The 20,237-nt window shown below is 38.0% G+C and overlaps 1 protein-coding gene across 1 annotated transcript in view; it reads right to left on the bottom strand.

The window, feature by feature from the left end:
* Positions 1-8,750: 8,750 nt before the first annotated feature.
* LOC140155578 (uncharacterized) overlaps positions 8,751-20,237 on the bottom strand; it is a 46,590-nt gene continuing 35,103 nt past the window's right edge. The window contains exons 8-13 of the mRNA XM_072178518.1: positions 19,388-19,494; positions 17,720-17,876; positions 15,136-15,237; positions 13,774-13,932; positions 12,401-12,496; positions 8,751-10,510 (exon numbers count right to left, since the gene is read on the bottom strand). Of these exons, the coding sequence (XP_072034619.1) occupies positions 10,244-10,510; positions 12,401-12,496; positions 13,774-13,932; positions 15,136-15,237; positions 17,720-17,876; positions 19,388-19,494 (888 nt within the window). The 3' untranslated portion in view covers positions 8,751-10,243. The remainder of the gene's footprint in view (positions 10,511-12,400; positions 12,497-13,773; positions 13,933-15,135; positions 15,238-17,719; positions 17,877-19,387; positions 19,495-20,237) is intronic.

Raw genomic sequence — 20,237 nt, forward strand, 5'->3', positions numbered from 1 at the left:
AAACGAGGTACATCCTAGCGGTACCTTATTTCTTATCATAAATAACAAACCGCTTGTCTTGGGTCACTGAAATTTCAGTGTAGTATTTGGATTCCGTGCCCCTATAATATACATAACCTTTGTAACCGGCATATTTATTGAGAAAAATGCAAAAATAGACACAAATTTATCGAGGGTGTAGTAATTTCTTAATGGACTGTATCTTCTCTAGTACCCTGGCGACTTTATGTCCATTTTGTGGGAGCAGGTAATTGTGAGTGGGTAATTAAATCAACCCTCGATTTGTAAAAGAAAAAGATAATATCTACTTTAAAAGCCGCAAACAAGGCAGCTAAAATGATTATCTGTACAGCAGAAAAACACAAATTGAAGCGGAAAATCGAACACGCAACGGGATGACGTATCTATGTACACTACTGCGGTTACTCATTTGGCCAATGCGATGATCAGGGCGTGACCAACCTCAAGATAGTTAAGGCAATCCAAGCTACCACATCGTAGCTTGGATCGCCTTCACTTACAAATGTTCTCGCAAGTACATAACGAATCGGCAATGCTCATTAACCACCAGCGTTCACTTGACTTTTCGATTGATATTCCTAACGGCATACGCAAGTTAGACACCAAGTCACCATATTCCTCTATTCCTGCCACAACACTTCAATCATGAATTCCAGCAACTCTTCTGATACCTTTTGCGAGTTTACTAAGGATCTATCCGATCCTGCATCTGCTTCGGAACTTCTTGTGAATCAAAGGGAAATTATTTTCAGTTTTGTCATCACACCAATTCTCGCCACATTTGGACTGGTCGGTAATAGTGTCTTTCTGTTGGCGGTTTTCCGTATTAAGACCATGCGAACCAATTTGAGTGTTTTCGTTTCGCATCTCGCAGTAGCTGATATGGGTTATTTGATAACAAACATGTTTTGGAATATTATTTCAAGATCTTTTTCACCGATTCGGTTTGACATTCCGTTTTTGAGGTCTTTACTGGGACACGCAGGATGCGCTATTATACCGTTTACCTTTAGAGTGTGGCTTTTCGCTTCACTAGGATTCATAACTACCATATCTTACGAAAGGTACCTCGCTTCATGCAGACCGATAGAGTATAAAACAAAGAAAACGAAGATGTATGCAAACAAATTTGTGGCATCAATTTGGGTTGTTTCAATCATCCTGGCAGCAACGATATCGGGAATTCCGGTTTATCATAATATTGACTATTGCTTACGCTGGCCTGATAGTCCCGAATACAAAGATCTGCCTACTGTATCCAGCATATGTACTATCCAAAATAAAATAGGCGCTGCGGTAGGTGGTTTTCTTACGATTTTCCTCTACGTCACTGTACTCATCATTAACTGTACTTTTTATCTGCTGATAATATTCTCGTTGTGGCGTCGCCGTACTAATAAGAACCAAATTGAAATGGTCAAGATACAAGTCACGCGCACTCTGGTTATCAATAGTATCGACTTCTTTATCTGCCAAACACCATTGTGTCTATTGCAAGTTGATGTGATTATTGACGGAATTGGGTATGGATTCCATTTCCTGAAGAAAAGTACGTTGATAATTTCTGCTCTGGGTGCTATGTCCGCTATCTTGAACTCGTGTATTAATCCATATTTGTTTGTTGTGTAACGGGATTTCCCCTCTATAAATAGCGTGTTTTTCCACTATTTTGCAAGTCAAATAATCACGTGTTTTGCGGCTACATCAAGGTATTTCTGTTGTGTACAACCCCTGGTCGTGTACCATACTTAAGTTGTTTTTGTAAAGTTTTGCATTGTATTCAGCGCGTACTGGTAACATTAATCAGGAAGCGGCTTCGCCTTTGTGAAGATTTAGCAATCGCGGACGCTGATTGGTTGAAAGTCAGCTGATCAAGATTTTAACGTGGTCTTGATTTGGGAAACTTGTCAGACCAAGACCAAGACTGATTCAGGAGACCGAGAGACTGACGACGACTGTGTGCGGACCGTGTTACATGATGGATAGGCGAGTAGAAAGCGACGACAGAAGACAAATTCGACAAATAGACAGAAATATTACTTTTGTGTGTTTTTCTGGAGGAGTAAGACGAGAGTTTGGAAGAGATGGAGATTACCGTGACAATATTTTCGTGTGGAATTGGAAAAGACCGAGCAAAATTGACAGCAGCGAATGGACGATACAAATTTACCAAGTTTGACGAGTTGTAATTGTGACGACATTTTACTTCGTAATATGCTGAGAAATGGAGAAAGATTCACATTTTCCCTTTATATTTGAGTGGATATTATCGCCTAGATTGGAGTTATATCTTCAATGGAGTTTTGGCAGCTCGTGACGTACTCAATGGACATGATATTTTAATGATAATAGCGATTTAGCGAAGACGCCATTTTCTTCCAACGCATGTATTTCTGCAATGGACATTTCGCAATTAAAAAGCTGGCCAGCAAAATGTCGGATTTTAATTACTTCGAAAGTGCATTTCGCGATAACGACAGACAAGCAAGATCGACAGGCGACGACAATGGACATTGTGTGTATATTTTTAATGTGAGTTTGTGATTTCATGATTTGATATGCATATCTAAATGTAAACAAACAATTTGTGCTTCTTGAGGGGGGATGAGTAAAACAAATGTTTGCCAAATTGGGATGTGTTTTGAGCAATGTTTTGGGCTGTATTTGTTTTGGACATTGTTTTGATGAGTCAAAAATATCTGAAATTGGGTCAGAGTTCAAGTTTAGGTCATTGTTTGACAGGGATTGGGACAAAACCTTGTGGAAAGTAAATTGGGTTGAAATATTATGTTTTGCAGAACAAGCAGCACAGATGATTGCAAATTGACATGACATTTTGTGTACAGAAAGTCAAACTTTATGCAAATGGATATTTGAAGCTATTTTATTATGTTGATTGACATTTTGTATGGTGCGCCAAAAGCGCCATAATTGCGATTGTGAGCATGGTTCAGATATTGTGCACTTTGCGTTAAAATAGGCCAGGTAAAATAATGTGTGACTTTAAATAACATGTAGTTGCATAATTTACCAGATTTGTGCATACTGATTGTGTAATCACATTTTGGTTTGGGCTAAATACTTTATGTAAAATTACGTAGTGCACCATTTTGATTCAAGATTTGTAGGCCTATAAAAATATGTGTTGATAAAAATGTGTATTCATGCTTTGTAAATAACTTTTGTAGAAGTAAGAAACTGTTGTGTAACTTTAGTAAACATAACTTGAGTATGGCAAGCCATTGTTGACAAAATTAGCATTGAAAATGATTGATTATTGGTGTGTGACAAAATAGAACTTTTGTAATGTGATTAGTGACACAGCCATTGTTGAAACCTTGTATTTATGTGTGTTGAAATCTGTCAAGTTGAGTATTGGATAAAATTACACGGGATTTGTGTACCAACTCAAAATGTGTGTTGATGAGTAAACAGGTTGTATTTTATTAAACACACGCAGAGGGCAGAAGAAACCCGAAGTAGAGATACTAGTAACACTGACGGGTGGCTATGGCGTATTACTGCTATACCGGAAGTTTCACTGACTTCTATTTAGGGCTATGCAGACTCCTCGTGCACTTTTGAAGTCTGTGGTGGCCATAATGTGTCATTGTATAAAAAGCTTGTTTTTATATAAAAAGATTGTCTTTCAAGTGGAAATCTGCGCAGTGGTGCAGAATGTGTTGATGTGGCTCCCAGCATCAGCTCCCGAAGGTTGTGCGCAACATAGATTTCCATGAGGACATTCGCTAAATGTGTGTTCAGTGTGTAGGAGTAATATGGTTTCAGAAATAATGCTTGCAGTGTGCATTCATAATGTCATTTTTGTGAAATAATTGTAAAATGTAATATTAATGTTGGCAATTGCACTTTTGTGGTTTATGCATTTAGGAGTTGCAGATTAGGCGAGTTGTGAGAGAGCTTTTGTGAGAGTTTAGGGACGCGAAGGTTTGAGGCGCTTAAATTGCGAGTTAACATTTGTGTACAATGTTAGAGTCGTGTATTGTTCAGGATTGTGTAAGATTAAAATAGTTGGAGAATTGGCGAGTTCATGGTAAAAGGTGCTCAGGTGATACCAGTAGAAAGAAATAGTGTACAGTTGTAGTAGAGACATTAAGGTTCAGGAGTAAGGTAAAAAGTCAATGGTTGTGAGGTTTGGCATTTTAAATAGTTTGTGCATGAAGTTAATAGTGCAGTGACCTTTGTTTATGTATTTACTTGTGTCAGGTGCTTTGATGAATCCTAAAAAGAAGGTACCATGTATTACTTGTCATTGTGTAAGATGCTTTGATGAATCGTATAAAAAAAAGTATTCTTTGTATGTAAATTGTGAAACTTTATGTAAAATGATGTAATGTGCTAAAACACAACATAAGGTATGGCAGGCCATTTGCGTCATAATAAAGTATGGCAGGTCATTTGCGTCATAACACAGCAGATAAAAACACACTGTTGGTAATTGTTTAATTAAACAGCTGTGCATTTAAAAATCATTTCTTTCAGCCAGGTATGGTAAGCCATTTGTGACATAAACTGTTATTCATGTAGTAGAGTAAGATGCATTTTGTAGAGTAAGAACTTTTAATAAAACATGTTAACAAATAATAATATTCATTGTTTATTGTCTTTATAAGCCTGACCGGGATTCCTTTGACGGATACCTCGGTGTGTTCTGCCACACCAACTTACCCTGATGGTGGCAATATTTCTGTTCGCATAAATCTGCTTTTAGAAACCAGCCTTCGCTACTTTATATTTTCCCTTAAAAGGAGGGGTGGCGCTGCTCCAAAAAATTGTGGCAAATCCGCTCGGCCATTCAACAAATAAGGGTAAGCCAGCAACCCCCCGATCCTTTCACAGTTGCATGTAGCAGTTTATACAGGAATACTATGCGCGATGCTTTGAAGGAGGTGTTCTGTGATAGAAAACGTAAGCACGGTAACGGTAAAAGAAATAAAAATAACGCGATTCTCGAGAACAATATCATTATGGAGAGTAGCGGACAAAAGGTTACGTCGCCAGGTACCTTTGGACAGACGTTGCATGGTTGTAAAAACAACATTTAATCGGGCCTGAGTTCTTGGAACATGAAAAGTCATTACACTGCGGATACAACGTTGATGTCCAGTGAATATGCAGAAATGCTCCTTTAAAACTGGTGTTGTTGGTTATTATGAATTTTAGATCAAAAATTATATTTGATGATCAGGGACAAGTGATCTGCGCGGAACTTTTTTTCAGCACAATCTCCACGCAATTGTCTATTTTTTCCCTATGGGCAGGGATACATGATTTGCACTGAAAAAAAGTTCCGCGCAATTTCCACGCAATTGGCTATTTTTTCCCGCGCAAATCGCTTGTCCCTGCTGATAATGAGTGCGACTGTGGCTATAAGCAAGATGAAAGTGAAATTGCACAAACGTGTGCAAATTCTGAGGGGGTGGGGGAGCAAATCCCTCAGATACCCTGCAATATAATTCATGTGATGTAATTTCACTTGCACATCATAAATAAGTATTGACTGTCATGCATCTAAATGTAAGTTTCTGTTTTGTCAATTTTATTAGCTGGCCTATATGATATGTAAAGTTCTATTTTGAATTTGGTTGAAGTTCACCTCATAATTCTACAACGTAGGTCTGGTATTACAATAACTTATAATAGGGTAAAAATGGTGCACCAAAAGGCTTCAATTGGGGCTTTATTTTGAAAAATGTCCCACTTATGACGGGGATGTCCCCCTCAGATACCCCGGGAGATACCCCCTGCGTCGCAATGTGCGGCGCAATAGCCAAAATATCAATGACTTATAACATGTATAATGGTCATTGTGTCCCCCTCACTTTCAAAAACGGATTTACGCCCTTACAGGCATACACATTAATCGAGAACCCCAGACGTCACAGAGAAAAAAGTTCTCGTGGATCCCAGATCTCAGTTTGCTTTATCTTTCGCCCCGCTATCGTGAAGGTTTAGTACCATGAAAAGGCGCTTTGTGGGAAGATAAATAAAGGAGAAAAGTAGATGATGGGAAATAAGGTATCGATTAAAAAGGTCTCGCCCGGTGCTGTCGACGCTTCCGGACGCTTTTTACCGTACCTATATTTTCGTAACACTTAAAACACAGATTTAATGCAAGTTGAAGGAATTGTCCGAGTCCTACTCACGACACCTGTAAACAACTTGTGAATGTCACGCTATTATACCGTTAATCGCCGTAATCTTAGATATTATCGGCACTTAGAAAGGTTTTAACAATATTTTTTTGTTAGCATTAGGAAAAGTAGTCAGAATTTTGAAGTTGAAAATAGTTTTTAAGATCAGATTAGAAGCTTTTAAAGTTCGAGGTCATGTTTTCTATTTTATTGTTCAATTATTTTACCCGGGTTGTCATTAAAATGTAATTACTTAAAGAATAAAAACCAGTAGGCGTGTGTCGAATTGAACCTTCAGCAGACCAATAATGCTCAAACTTATTGTTCCTTCAAGAAGATTATAAATATAATTATTCTTGGTCATTTTTAGGCTCAATATACAGCGAATTAATTATTGTTGATATGATAGATAACCAATGTCATTGAAATACACCTTCATTGAAATAATGTACTTTTCTACAGAAGATCTTCGTTCAATATACTCTCCGAATGATATTGCTATCTACTAAAGATAGCGACATCTTTGCTCAATATACTCTCCGAATGATATTGCTATCTACTGAAGATAGCGACATCTTTGCTCAATACATATAATTATATTCTACCGATAGTGCTATCTACTGAAGATAGCGATATTTTTGTTCAATATAGGCCTACTCTTCGGTTGATATTGCTATCTACTGAAGATAGCGACATCGTTTTTCAAGTTGATATGATTTTTGACGGAATTGGGTCTGGATTCCATCTCCTAAAGAAAAGTACGTTGATAATTTCTGCTTTGGGCATGGTGGGTGCTACGTTCGCTATCTTGAACTCGTGTATTAATCCCTATTTGTTTATTGCATGTAATAGTTTATACAGGAATGCTATGCGCGATGCTTTGAAGGAGGTGTGCTGTGATAGAAGACGTAAAGATGAAAGAAATAAGAATAACGCGAGTCCTGATAACAATATCAGTATCGAGAGTATAGGCAACAGGTTACGGCGCTTGTAGAAACAACATCCACCGGATCTGATTTCTTTGAAATGAAAAATTGCTGGACCACGCGATTTCCCGGCCATGAGACTGTAAACTATGACCACAGTCCGACTTGCCCAATGTTTGGTTCATTGGTGCTTTACTCTGACACCGCGCATATGGAAAGGTTTGACTACAAAAACGATTCTCTTATAAATGCATCTGCGCAGTTTCCACCTCGATACACCCGAGCACATAGATATTTCCAAGCACAGCGAGTTTAGCCTCTACGCAGTCTGTCTTTATACTACACGGTTGAGTGCATAGCATCATAAGAGCTGTGTGAGATCTAGTGGAAAATGGGTATCTGAGATTGGTTTTTGTCAAAACCACAAGTGTTCCCTTCATCCAATCAGAATTTTTTTTTATCGAACGAAAGCTAACACTTCCCCTTTTTTTTTTTTATTACGTCAACAGATAACGCAATTCAATGTTTATAGGCAGGCAAATGTGGTAAATCTGTTGAAAACAACCTATCCAAGCACAATTTTTGACCAAAATGTAGGTTTTAAAAGTCAAAACCTCAAGTGTTCCTTACAATATTGTCAAATTTTATGTAATGAAAGAGCACACTTATATTGTCCATAATATTAGCTTCATTTCAATGAGCAATGGCCAATTCTCTTTAAATTGCAAATCTAGTGCAAAAAGTTACTATTTTCGCCTGTTTTGTTATACGGTTGTAAATTCAAAGAACTATAATGGCTTACCAATTGATATGGGGAGGTTTGAACTCGCTCGGTCATGATCTGAATCCCCTTAAGTTTCCAAGCAACTGCCAGATTAGAGTTTAACGAAAGCAGAAGAATACAAATAAGAAAGGAAGGAAGAGAAGAAAAAAGTAAAAGTATCAAAAATGATAGTACACATACTTGACAAGCCGGTAACTCTGTATTTTAACGGTATAATAATGTATTAAAACAAAATCATCAATATACTTTTAAAGTTTTCAATGTCATTTTTATTCCACCCTGCATATATAATGGATTAACTCTGTTCAATATATTTCTAACAAGCATGTTTATAATAAACATTCGTTTATCTTTTTGAAAATTTATATTTTACTATACTGGTACTTATATCGAGGGTTGAGAGCCAGAAAGCCTCAACTCACAATCACTTGCTCCCACAAAATGAGCATAAAGTCGCCAGGGCACTATAGAAGATACAGTCCATTAATCATGAAAAATTCAATAGAAATCAAAAGAAATTCTGGAGGAAATATTGATTTTTTGAAGACCAATGCAAGGAGCCATGTTTGGTATGAAGTTGAACGTTATAAAATAACGATTTCAAATCTGGAATATTATGTTTATGAGTTAACGGTACCTCATTTTTTCCCTCAAGCTTGATTTGAACCTCATGGAGATATTACGCAATGCCACCAGTGGCGGCGCTACGGGGGGGGGGGGAAATTTCCTCCCAAATATTTTTCTTACCCTCCCCCACTTTTGAGGCTAAACACCCAAAGTTACGTAAATGTCCACTTTTTGCGGCAATTGTGAGCAAAATTGGTTGCTTTCCCCATGAAATGCATTTGCCCCCAATGCCCCCCGAAAAAATTCCTGGTGCCGCCACTGAATACCGCCTCTTTTTTATAGCTATATACCGTAGCTGTAGTGGCTGTAGACTTCCCTTGTTCCGGACATCCTCACAAAAATAAAAAAATCCCTTTGAAAAAAGGAATGGGGTGCCCAATGGGAGCTTTGACTGTAATGTGCTGAAATAGCTTGAAATGAAACCGTTCGGATAAAAATTTTTAGCAATTTTAACATTAGTATAGTAAAAGAAATATTATGAAATGCAAGGCAGATCTAATATCTATTGCAGTGGGAATGAGGTAAAATGGTACTGCATTGGATGCAAGAGGATTGGTTTCAAAAGAAAAGGAACAAAGCTCAGGTTACCATTTTGGTTATTATTGTTATAGGCAAATGGTGTATCATTTTGGGTGGGGTTGCTGGAGCAGAATTGTTATATTCAGAATATAGCTTTGCATATTAACATGATCAAGAAAGATCAGTTTAATGAGGTTACCAACACAAAGTGTTACAATTAAACAAGACAACAAATAAACACAAATCCCGACTGGTACACAATGTTTAATTTCTAGGCCCATCACCCAAATATTCTTTAAAGTTTAGAGTTAAATTGCTTTTGCAATTTGGATTCTAGCCCGGGGATTCTAGAAGCACAGTGGCCCATATAGAACAAAATAACCTACAACTACACGAGACTTCCGACGTGCATGTAACCACCAAACTACCATACCCCCCAAACAACATACCGTATTTAAAAGGGATTTGAAGAAAATTATGTGCTTTCACTTGACACTGCTTGATACAAAAAGCAGCATTTCATGAGAAGGTCCACCGTCGTTGGCCTGGTCAACTGGCAGGTTTATGCAGGAACTAAATACCAACAATTACTAAATGTTTATAATAGGATTTGGGCAAGTAACCTTGTCCTTACATATCACTATGTTCTTTTAGATGGTCAGGACCTTGGCGAGTTGGACAATTTCATTATCATGGATTATGTTATGCTATAAAATGCTAAGCTTGTGTAACATTTTATGAATAAATCCAGATGTGCTGGTACCTCTTTAAAGGAGGATTTCGTGATCTTAGCATCCTCTTTTTATGACATTTTTCAGTAGATATCTACGAAAAAAGCTTATTCCCAAAATTTCAGTTGATTCCGATTTTGCGTTTCCGAGTTATGCATGATTTAGTGTATTACGCTGCTCCATAAGCCACTGTTGTAATTTTGTTCTGGTATACCAGAACGAAATTCAAATTTGGTACATAAACATTATGTAGCAAGAGGTATCCAGTGGCATAAAAATCTGAACTTTTTTTGGAGAAAAGTGGGGGATGAGGCTGTGGATCACGAAATGCCCTTTTAAATTCACTTTATCGTTAGTTTTATCAAAATAATCAGGACGAAAATGCAGCACATGAAAATGTAGAATATTTACAATCATCAGGCAATTTTGATTTGCCGAGATTCGCCTCATTTGGCTGTGCCATATTTACAGTCAGCTAAGTTAGTGGGGAAGCATATTTGTAATTGCTTTTTGTGGATCATGGATCGATTTTTGATCAGGTTGGTGCTCTACTTCTTCTGAGGTGTCATCTATGGAATCCTTATTTGTGATACCAGTTGCTCCTTCCTTCGTTATCTCCTCCTTGGTGGGAATGACTCTATCCGAAAGGCTTGCATCTTGAGTCTTAGAAGCATGATGATGTCTTTGACAGGCACGGTTTGTGTCTATGTACTGGCGTAAAAATGCCAAGCATCCTAACGCCCCTTGCTGTATAAAGTAAACAAATCCCCAAAAGACAAATATAAATAGTGACGCTCATTTCACTTTTAAATTAAGATCTAGATGGAAAGTGGTCACCCCATACAAAAGGGACGGTCACTTCAGGGCAAAATGAAATCAATCGAATGAATCGATTGTACCCAGATAACATGGCGATATTGGTCCGATGGTGGCCCGATATCATTTGCTCATGGGCCCAAGATTGGTCCCAGATTGGGCTTGGGCCAAATATTGGGCCTATATTGGACCAATTTAGGCTGCCACTGTGATGCCAACATGAAGATTACCGATGGTAAGCCAAGATTGGCCCAATATGGGCAGCAAAATAATGCCGATGCCAAGATTGGCGTTCGAAAACCAACGTTGGGCCAATATATGCATGTTATCTGGGTATAAGCCTGCTGTTGTTGGCAAAGACGAATCAAAGCAGACTTTCCTGTCTCTGAATGTCCTCACAAAACGAATGATCATCTAAATCAACACACATGGATTTTCCTTTCAGTCCAGTTTCAGTTTCAGTTTTATTTCATCCATTTCTGTTATTATCCTCACAAAAAAACGTAACGGCCATATAAATCAACACACACTCAACACCACCCCCACACACTAACAGACCCACCCCAACCCCCAAAGCCCCCACCCCCAGTCGCCACACACATGTGTGAGCAAAGACAGCACCAATGTAGACTTTCCTGTCTCTGGATGTCCTTAGGAAGTAAACTAACGGTTGTCTAAATCAACACACACCCACCCCTACCCCCACATACCCCAAAACCTCATCCAACACACACCAGCCAACACCCCACCCAACCTCTCATACACAGAGCTATACAAGACCGCCCTTCAGGGATGATAAAATCAATCGATTATGTCCACCAACACACCCCCCAAATACACACCCACCCACCTTCTTCACAAAATTATGAAAATAAACCAACAACACAAAATGTCGCACACCGACATCGCCTGGCTAATAATTACTTTGTCAGCAGAGATACTAAAATAAATACCCGGGATCGATACACGTTGCTTTGCACGAGTTTGATATGAAAATGATGAATATCTCCCGTAAATGATTTCGTATAAAGAAACCAGATGTGGTTCCTTGCACTTGAATATATATTTTGAACAGATATGATAGTCGTTAGCTTGCGTCTTAAGAGAGTAGCTTGCGTCTTGAGTCAAAAACTGACAATAATTCTGATTTATATGTGCCGAATTATATAGCGCAGTGTATAGGCCAATCATGGAGGTAATCTAAAAGCATATGAATAATGGCGTACCATGATCGACTGACACACAGCGAGGTCAGTCACCGAGCTAATCGGGGCTATTGTCAGTAGCCTTAGTCAGATGTCCTTCGGCCCATTATGCGACTCAAATCTATTAAACAGGTCGATACAAAATGGCCATGCGTGGCGGTGGATTCAACCTACCATGGCGATTTCTGCCATGAAGATATCGGGGCGATGACACTGTGTGTCGACACCCAACATACTATATTACACTGATCGCGTAAGCTCCCCTACACACACGTTTTCCACACACCCTTTAGGCATACACACCCACTCGGCACCCTACACTCATATCCCACACATTCTCCTTATGAAAAAATGATAGAATCAAAAAGTAGACTTTCATTTCGTCGAATATTCTAACAAAATATAAATTTAACATGAACGTAACATACAACCCTACCCTTCTTACACCCCCCCACCTGCACACCCACCACAACATCAAATAAAATTGTCTTTTTAGTTATATGAAAAAAATGCTTTAGAATAATTCATAAGTTCACCTCTTTGTGCCACAACGTTATTTCTCTGGCTCCGGACGTTCTCACAAAAAAATAACGTTTGTGATCCAGAATATATTTACCTTGATAAGGAATTCTCGATCGGCAGGTTCCGTTTTTAAATCCATTCCTCCTATGTACACGGTATCTATTCCGATTGTCCGATCAAGGTCTTCACCCTAAGAAATTACATTTTTAAAGAAATTATTGAAGGTGTTGCTTGCGTAGTTGTTAGATCAGTCTCATCAGGCCTCCAGAAAATGTCTGCTGTCTGGGAACTTGATGACAAGTGCTGGAAATTTTCTGTGAAATAAACTGAAATAGGCCTATGTGCGCGTAGCGGACATCACGAGCGCGATGTCTTAACGGCCGGGGTCCAGGGCTCTCAGGGTTTAGATGCTCTCTCGTGGAATCTGAGCCTTATTTTGGAACAGTTTTCTATAAAAAAATGTACACCCTTTTTCACAAAAAACACAACTTAAAATTTCAAAGTATTACTGTCAAAACTCACACATTTCCAACAATGTTTTCAGTTTTTTGTCGTAAGTCATAGTACATAATACATAATAGTATATGATTGATATAATCACATCTAGGGCTCAATCGATTATTGGATCGGATATCGTATCGGCCCAATATTTTCTATATCAGTATCATGTCGGTAAAAAAATTCAAAAACTATTTTTTTAAAAACATTTTTAGAAGTTTTCTGTTACTTTGAAGAACCACTGGACCTATTCTGAAGGGCTAGGATTATTCACAGTTAATTTGAAAAAAAAAAATTGGAAAACAATTACGAAAAAATTACAGTTTGTTATCCTTAATATGCAAACCATTAACTTGTGTTTACCTCCTCATCTATCACATATTATAAATGCATGGAAAACCAATGCATCTATAATATGTGATAGATGAAGAGATAAACATTAGTTAATGGTTTGCATATACAGGATAACAAACTGTAATTTTTTCGTTATTTTTTTCATATTTTTTTTCTTTTTTCAAATTAACTGTGAATGATCCTGAAATTTCATAAGAGGTCCAGTGGTTCTCCAAAGTCGCCGAAAACTTTTTTTTTCTGCGACCTCAAGTACTTTCTGTTCCGCGGTTTTTGGAGGCCTGAGTCTCATCACGTAAATGACCAAGGAGTATTAGATGCTTATCCAGTGATAAAAAAATAGTATAAATTGTCTACGAGCGTAAAAGTGAAGGATCAGTCATTAAAACTGTTTTTAGGTCTTCTTGAAATGAAAAAGGTGACAAAAAAACGAGGAAAACAGCAGTATTGACAAAGTTGACGCCCTATTCAAATAGATGTAGCGAATTTCTCTACTTAAATATAGAGAAATTACAGATTCATGTAAAATGTCCCATTTTGTCTTTAATACACGGCTTTCGGCTGAACCACTAGCAGGCTATGTTTGTACATCCATGACCCTAATAAACAAGATCTTACCTTTACAAAAATTCTCTTCATTGTCAACAACAAACTCTCAACAACTGCAGTGAAAAAGCTAGGAAAGTCCTTTATTTCTCGGCTCTCAAAACCACGAAATAATGACAAAATGTGCAGACCTTTGTGCTCAACAAAAGCTGTTAACTCTCGAAAGGTGATCTAATATAAATATAAAGGAAAATCATAGATCATGAAATGTAAAAAATATTTAATTCGCTACTCCTCATGGCAGTAATTTATTATTATCGTCTTACACCCATAGTAGGCATACAATGCTCTTAACTTTGTCAAGGGGGTAGTTTTCTTTGTCGGGGGTTCCTGGTTGAAAAGGGTAGATGTGTCACTGCGAAGGGTTGCTGCATTCAACTCACAGGTGTATAATATTGGTCGTAAAATTGAAGCATATTGAAAGGTATTGAGGGCGCCCTCCTCAGTAAATGATACAAGCCTAACATAGTGCAATGTCGTCCACGGCATATTCACCGTGACCTTTCCAGCCATAAACCCGCTTATTGAAGATTAAATCGATATAGCCTATGCAGTACTAAACCATTATATAGTAATCTATTGTCCAATGCAAATTTATTACCACCTGATAATATTGATCCAATGAGCGACCGAATTGTCCGCTACGGACGACTAATCCAATCGATAATGACTCTATTGACATGTACGAGCGGAGCTCCACTGACCGAGTTTTGGGGTATTTTTCACTGGTTTGCAGCTGTTTGCTGTCATTTACTCATCAAGGCGGACCACCGTTATTATAAGGACTATGCCAATTATTTAAAGATTGACATGTAGAGAATAAGCCATAATTGATTGACAGAAAGTACTAAATTTGTACCTATGACGGTTTTATGACACCAATCTTCCAAATACGACCAAAAAATGGCTGCCCGGTGAAGCAAAATGTGCATTAGAATAACACGGCGAGTTTGGATCGATGGTAGGATCTTTTTAAAATAAAAATGTATGTTCCCCCGTTATTAAAGCTTGTACCGGGTTGAAGATTCATATATTTGGAAAAGAATAAGTAATTGAAACACAGAGCAAGTACTAAAATCATAGCTTTTTTCCTTTTTGATATATGATGCTAACTAGTTCATCCCATATAGCTACAACACAGCGCTACCAGTAGGGTTCAATTGCCTATTGTGAGTGCCCCTGTGTTGTGTGCATACACGTAGTTAACAATAACTGCATGATGAGTCTGTGATACAATATGGCTTTAACCTATACAACAGCATTGTCTTTCAGGTCTTTCTTGATAAATATCTTGAATTTGACTCGGTACAAATGTAAACGGCCTACATTCACAGAATATAAGCACGATAAAGGGACCATTATGTTTGTACGTACCTCACCACTATCATCTTTGTCCAAAGTTCTAAACAGTGTGTCTATGTTGAAATCTTCTCCGAACAAAATTTCAGCATCCGCTCTTGTAAACGCATCGCCACCCTGATAAAGAATTAGTGAAATTTTGCTATCAGACTATACAATGGCATAGCCATCAGTGGGGAGGGTGGGGTTGATGTGGGGGGATGATCGAGAGAAAATTTGATATGTATTTTTGACCCTTTGTTTCTTGTATCAGGATGAACATTTTGAGATACTTTTGAATTGATTTGGAGCATTTTCGCAAATTCTTATACCTTACCCCCGTGACAAAATAAGGTATTACATACCGTCTACGAGTAAATATTGAGGACAAAATTCAGGTTTTTCAATGATTTGTCATTTTGTCTGGCGTACGTAAACAAGTTTTCCTAAAAATTGTAAATTTCCTTAAAAACGACTTTTGTTGATCAAACTTTGGATTATTTAAGATGTAATTGTTTAATGATGTAGAATTTTAAGATATTTTTGAGTATTTTTATGTTTTACATGGTCAAAAAGGGGGTCATCAGTTTGATTCCTGATTTAAAAACACTAGCAGTTCTAGTTATTAAATTTCGTCATGTTCAAAATCTTTTCGAAAGTGAGCTCCTGACGCGGAGTGACTGCGCGATATCCATAGTAACGGAGCTTACGCTTTGAACGCAGCCGCCAAAGGGTTCCATGAACGCGTTCAGGAGAGTATAAAAGGCCGTGCACGACGCAAATTAATCAGATTGCTTGGTCAGGACCGCGACACTCCGGAGGACAGCAGAGGACAGAAAAATGTGACTCTCCTGCTAGTCTCCTACACAACCAGTTAATTATGTTTTTGTTCATACCGCATACAGTCTGGCCCGCGCCGAGACTAGCAGGAGAGTCACATTTTCTGTCCTCACATCGGTATAGGCCGTCTGCACGTTAATTGTACGGAGTGTCGCTTCTCTACCTTTATTTTCTCTGGCTTGGTGGACAATAGCAGGGCCGCGACACTCCGGCACTTGTTGGAAGACATGAAGTACAGCAGACAGTTACATGTACAATGTGATTTTCTCATTTATAATTAGGATTACGTCATTGCCAGAATGCCAGAGCTTGTTTCATTTGTTCATTAGAATGATTGACAGCGGTGGGCGGACTTATACTCTAAAAATGTGATTCTCTAATAAATTATAGGTCACTAGGTCAATTCGGACCGTCTCTTCCTCAGATCTCTATGTAGGACTCTATGGTATCTTCTCATTACACGTTCGTAGTAAGACTTGGCCGGCGACGACGCTTGCGAATTGCATGTCTTCAACTGCTGTATAGCATGGTATAGGCAGTTTGTACAGAGTGTCGCTTCTCTCTCTCTTTTTCTCGGACAATAGGCCACCCAAACCTTCACTCAGTTTGAAGGTAAGCACTGCCAACCAAAGCAAATACGCCCTACTCTGGAGCTCAGATTGAGCTAGGGGCAGCTTGGCTACCACAATAGTGGCACTGGCAACACCAGGGTGGTTATGCACTCCGGTGATTTGGCCTAGCGCCTGTGCCTAATTTGGGGCAAGTGACTTGCCACACACATGCACAAGTCCAATGGAAATTATGCACTGTATTTTATGTGCATTCATTGTTGCATAGCAAGTTCGTATTTGGTGTACAGGCATGGATACTCTGCAGTATAGGCCTACTAGGCTTTGGCCTAGCCTACGACTATGTCATGTGATGAGAGATTCTGTTGATTAAATTGTATTTTTATGCTTCTCGATTATTCAAGCAGATAGTATATGTACTTTTCGGCAGCATTTATTGGTAATTTATTTGGATTTAAAAGAGAGAAATAAGGAAATATCGTCATGATCATCAACAGAGATTGTGTATTTACCAGTGTTTACTTGTATTTATGAATTGTGATATGATAAGACAAATATGAAAGCAAAATAACAATACATGATATAACAAAAGAAGCAAATATAAAACAGAATTGTCAAGTCTCATTTTTACCTGTTACTTCTCCTTTCTTGCATCACTGATTCCACATATCTTGGGGGGAATTCTAGTCTTTGATACTACGCTACCACTTGTATGTTTAGAAGGCTAGTCTTCTCCACCAGTCGTTTACATAAGTATTAGGGGCAAGCTCGGTCCCGTTACAATATAAAGTGGACACCAATTCCGATTATTTGAGCACAAGTCTGAGACTAACTATATTGTAGGCTTTCCCATCTCCGGGCAACCTCGCAAAATTACCCTACATGCCTAACAACGCATTGATCGAGTGTATATCATAATGTTTGTATAGTACATGGAGCCTTATAGGCTGTACTACAGACCATATAACTATATTATGCATAAGGAGATAAACTACCGGGAACCATACACTATTGGAAACCATAGTGGGCTCGCTCGCTATTCGTGGACGCGGTTTGCGACTCAATCGCGAGTAGTCTTTGATGAAGACTAGGAGCCTTATAACTTTGGTATTGTGCAAAACACACATAGGCATATACATTAACCTGTCAAATAAAAACGCACCGCACCGCACTTACACACCCCACCCACCCCTTATCATCACCATACACACCTGTTCAATAGCTGCTGTTAACTCGGCCTTGTTAATAGTTCCGCTAAGATCCGTGTCTGTTTCGGCGAGTCTTTTCAGAAATGCTGACATAGCCTTACTCATTGTAGCACGTTGGGCTTTGGCGTCGTTCTGTATTTCCCGATCTTCCTTCCTTTTTCTGTGAGAAACAACGAAGAGTTAATACCATGAATAAATGAAATAACTTTTTAATGATTGCGCAGTATACTTTATAATTCTTCTATCAGCTAAAAAATGGAATGAAAAGAAAAAGAAAAACAACTTAAAATAAATAAACTTTTATAAAATGGATGGTCAGCATAATATGTTTATAGTGACTAAATAACTTTTATCATCTCCACAACAAAGTTTAGTGGTTTTTTACCACAGGCTGCATAGACACTCAGTTGGAGGGGAGGGGGTGCAAAGTGAATTTCGGGGGTCAAAAATTAAAATCGACACATGTACCTGATGTAATTTCAACCAAGCATTTCACTGTTTCGTAGTGGATGTGGATGTGGATGACGGCGTGGTGTCATTCATACTACAGTTCATTCATAAAAATATCAAACTCACTCGATTGTACCGACCATAAGGTATATTTTAGCCAAATTTGGACACCATCCGGCTATTCTCCCTATGTACCACTGATGCAATATTCATAAATATTAGTCATAATGCCCATATTGCATTTGGCAAATACACAATACGTCGTATTATACACAGAAATATATACCCTAAAAATTTCCACACACGGAAAACAGCTAGCTCCTATATTGATGTTTACTGAGGTATGGCGAGTGTGGCCTTCAGCACGTAAAATTGGGAAAACTATTTAACATAACAAAGGGTTATTTCCCGATACACTGTGGCGCAAGGAAAGTGGTTATTTGCATAGTAAATACACTATTAAATCACGGCGAGATGTAAATTGGGTGATGATGTCACAGCTCATTAAAGTTTGTCACTCGGTGTATATTGCAACTTGTCGTAAATGAGTGGGGGGGATATGGGGCAAATCGCCACTGTAACCATGTTTGAGTTCTTGACCATGTTGACCACTGATTTATATAATGTGATTTTACATTTTGTTGTCATCTGAGTGCGTCTAACGCCTGGAAAAAAAAAATGGACAAACTAAAACCTTATTGATTAAACCAATTAACGGGCAAACGATTTTATCGTTAAAATCGGACGACTTAAGGTTATTAATTATTTTAAACTGTTGTGATTTGGTAGTTCACAGCATCTTACGAATGGTAGTAAGCTTTGGCAAAAACTGTATTGCTCAATTCATAGCGAGTGTGTAGAAGAAATAAAATATCACAGATATACTTTTATACGTACTGCGGTTCTTGAGTTACGTTGTAAAGAGGGCTGAAACAACAACACTTTTGTAAAACGTACATAACTCATTAACAACAATACATTATTAAAGCAAGTTTGCAAAGTATAAGATTTGCAGAATGAACTTTTGCAAAACATCAAGGTGTTATTTTTCAATAATATATTGATCTAGATAATGAAAATCGATTTTTAGGTTGCTTCGACCAACAATACCTCGTCTACCCTTAAACACAGAACCTCTTCAGTAGCTTTCAGGGTACGGTCAGTGGTCTTAAATAGGTTTGATTTAGCTAATTTTATCTAATTAATCCAATAATACTTCACCTAGAAAGACATGTGTCGGGAATTTCCAAATCATGATAGTCTTTGACATAAGTCTTCAATCGTGATCTTAAAGCAATCTGAAACACCTCCTGCTCGTCTTGGGAATACTATAAAATAAAACACATTTGGTAAATTTGTACAATTTGATAAATGAGACCATCAAGCACAACTGAGCCCTGAAGTCGCCAATCATCATTTTTGAGATATTCAACCAAAATATTCTGCTTGAAATTAGCTTTAAAATGATGTATATCATGTCTATAGTACTTGACATTTAAGTAGTGAAAAATCAATAAAACAGTCAATATTGTTTATTGTTAAGTTCAATGGAGCATATCTCAATAGTGGCACTGGCGACATCCGGGCTCAGTTGTGGTGGATGGTCACAAATTTTATTTGTTAAATATGTCGCAGTATCCCTTTCATCCAGTACGATTCCTAAAAGAGATCAGGACATTAAAAGAAATGGTTAAAATTGGAAGTGATGTATTTTGTAATGTCAGAGAAGGCCTGTCACGGTCCCCCACGCACCTAAGGTGCGATGACTCCAGATCAAAAGAAGCTTTCATATAAAGTTTCAACATGTTTTCGATATTTTAGAGAGCACCATCGTGCGTCATAAGGAAATAGAGGTACTAAAATTGCATCAAATTTTAACCGATTTGAATGTGTTAGGTGTCAATTTGGACTGAAAATGGCCATTCGCCAGATTTCGTTGATTACAGCAAATTTCATCCATAAACAAAAAACTTATCCAGCACATTTCATATCTACCTAAACTCTTGAACAACCTCATCCTTTTTCTCAAAAAACCACAATTTGAAGGTCATCACAAGAAAGTCATGCATAT

This window comes from Amphiura filiformis, chromosome 1, assembly GCF_039555335.1.
Source record: "Amphiura filiformis chromosome 1, Afil_fr2py, whole genome shotgun sequence".
NCBI classification, from domain to species: Eukaryota; Metazoa; Echinodermata; class Ophiuroidea; order Amphilepidida; family Amphiuridae; genus Amphiura; species Amphiura filiformis.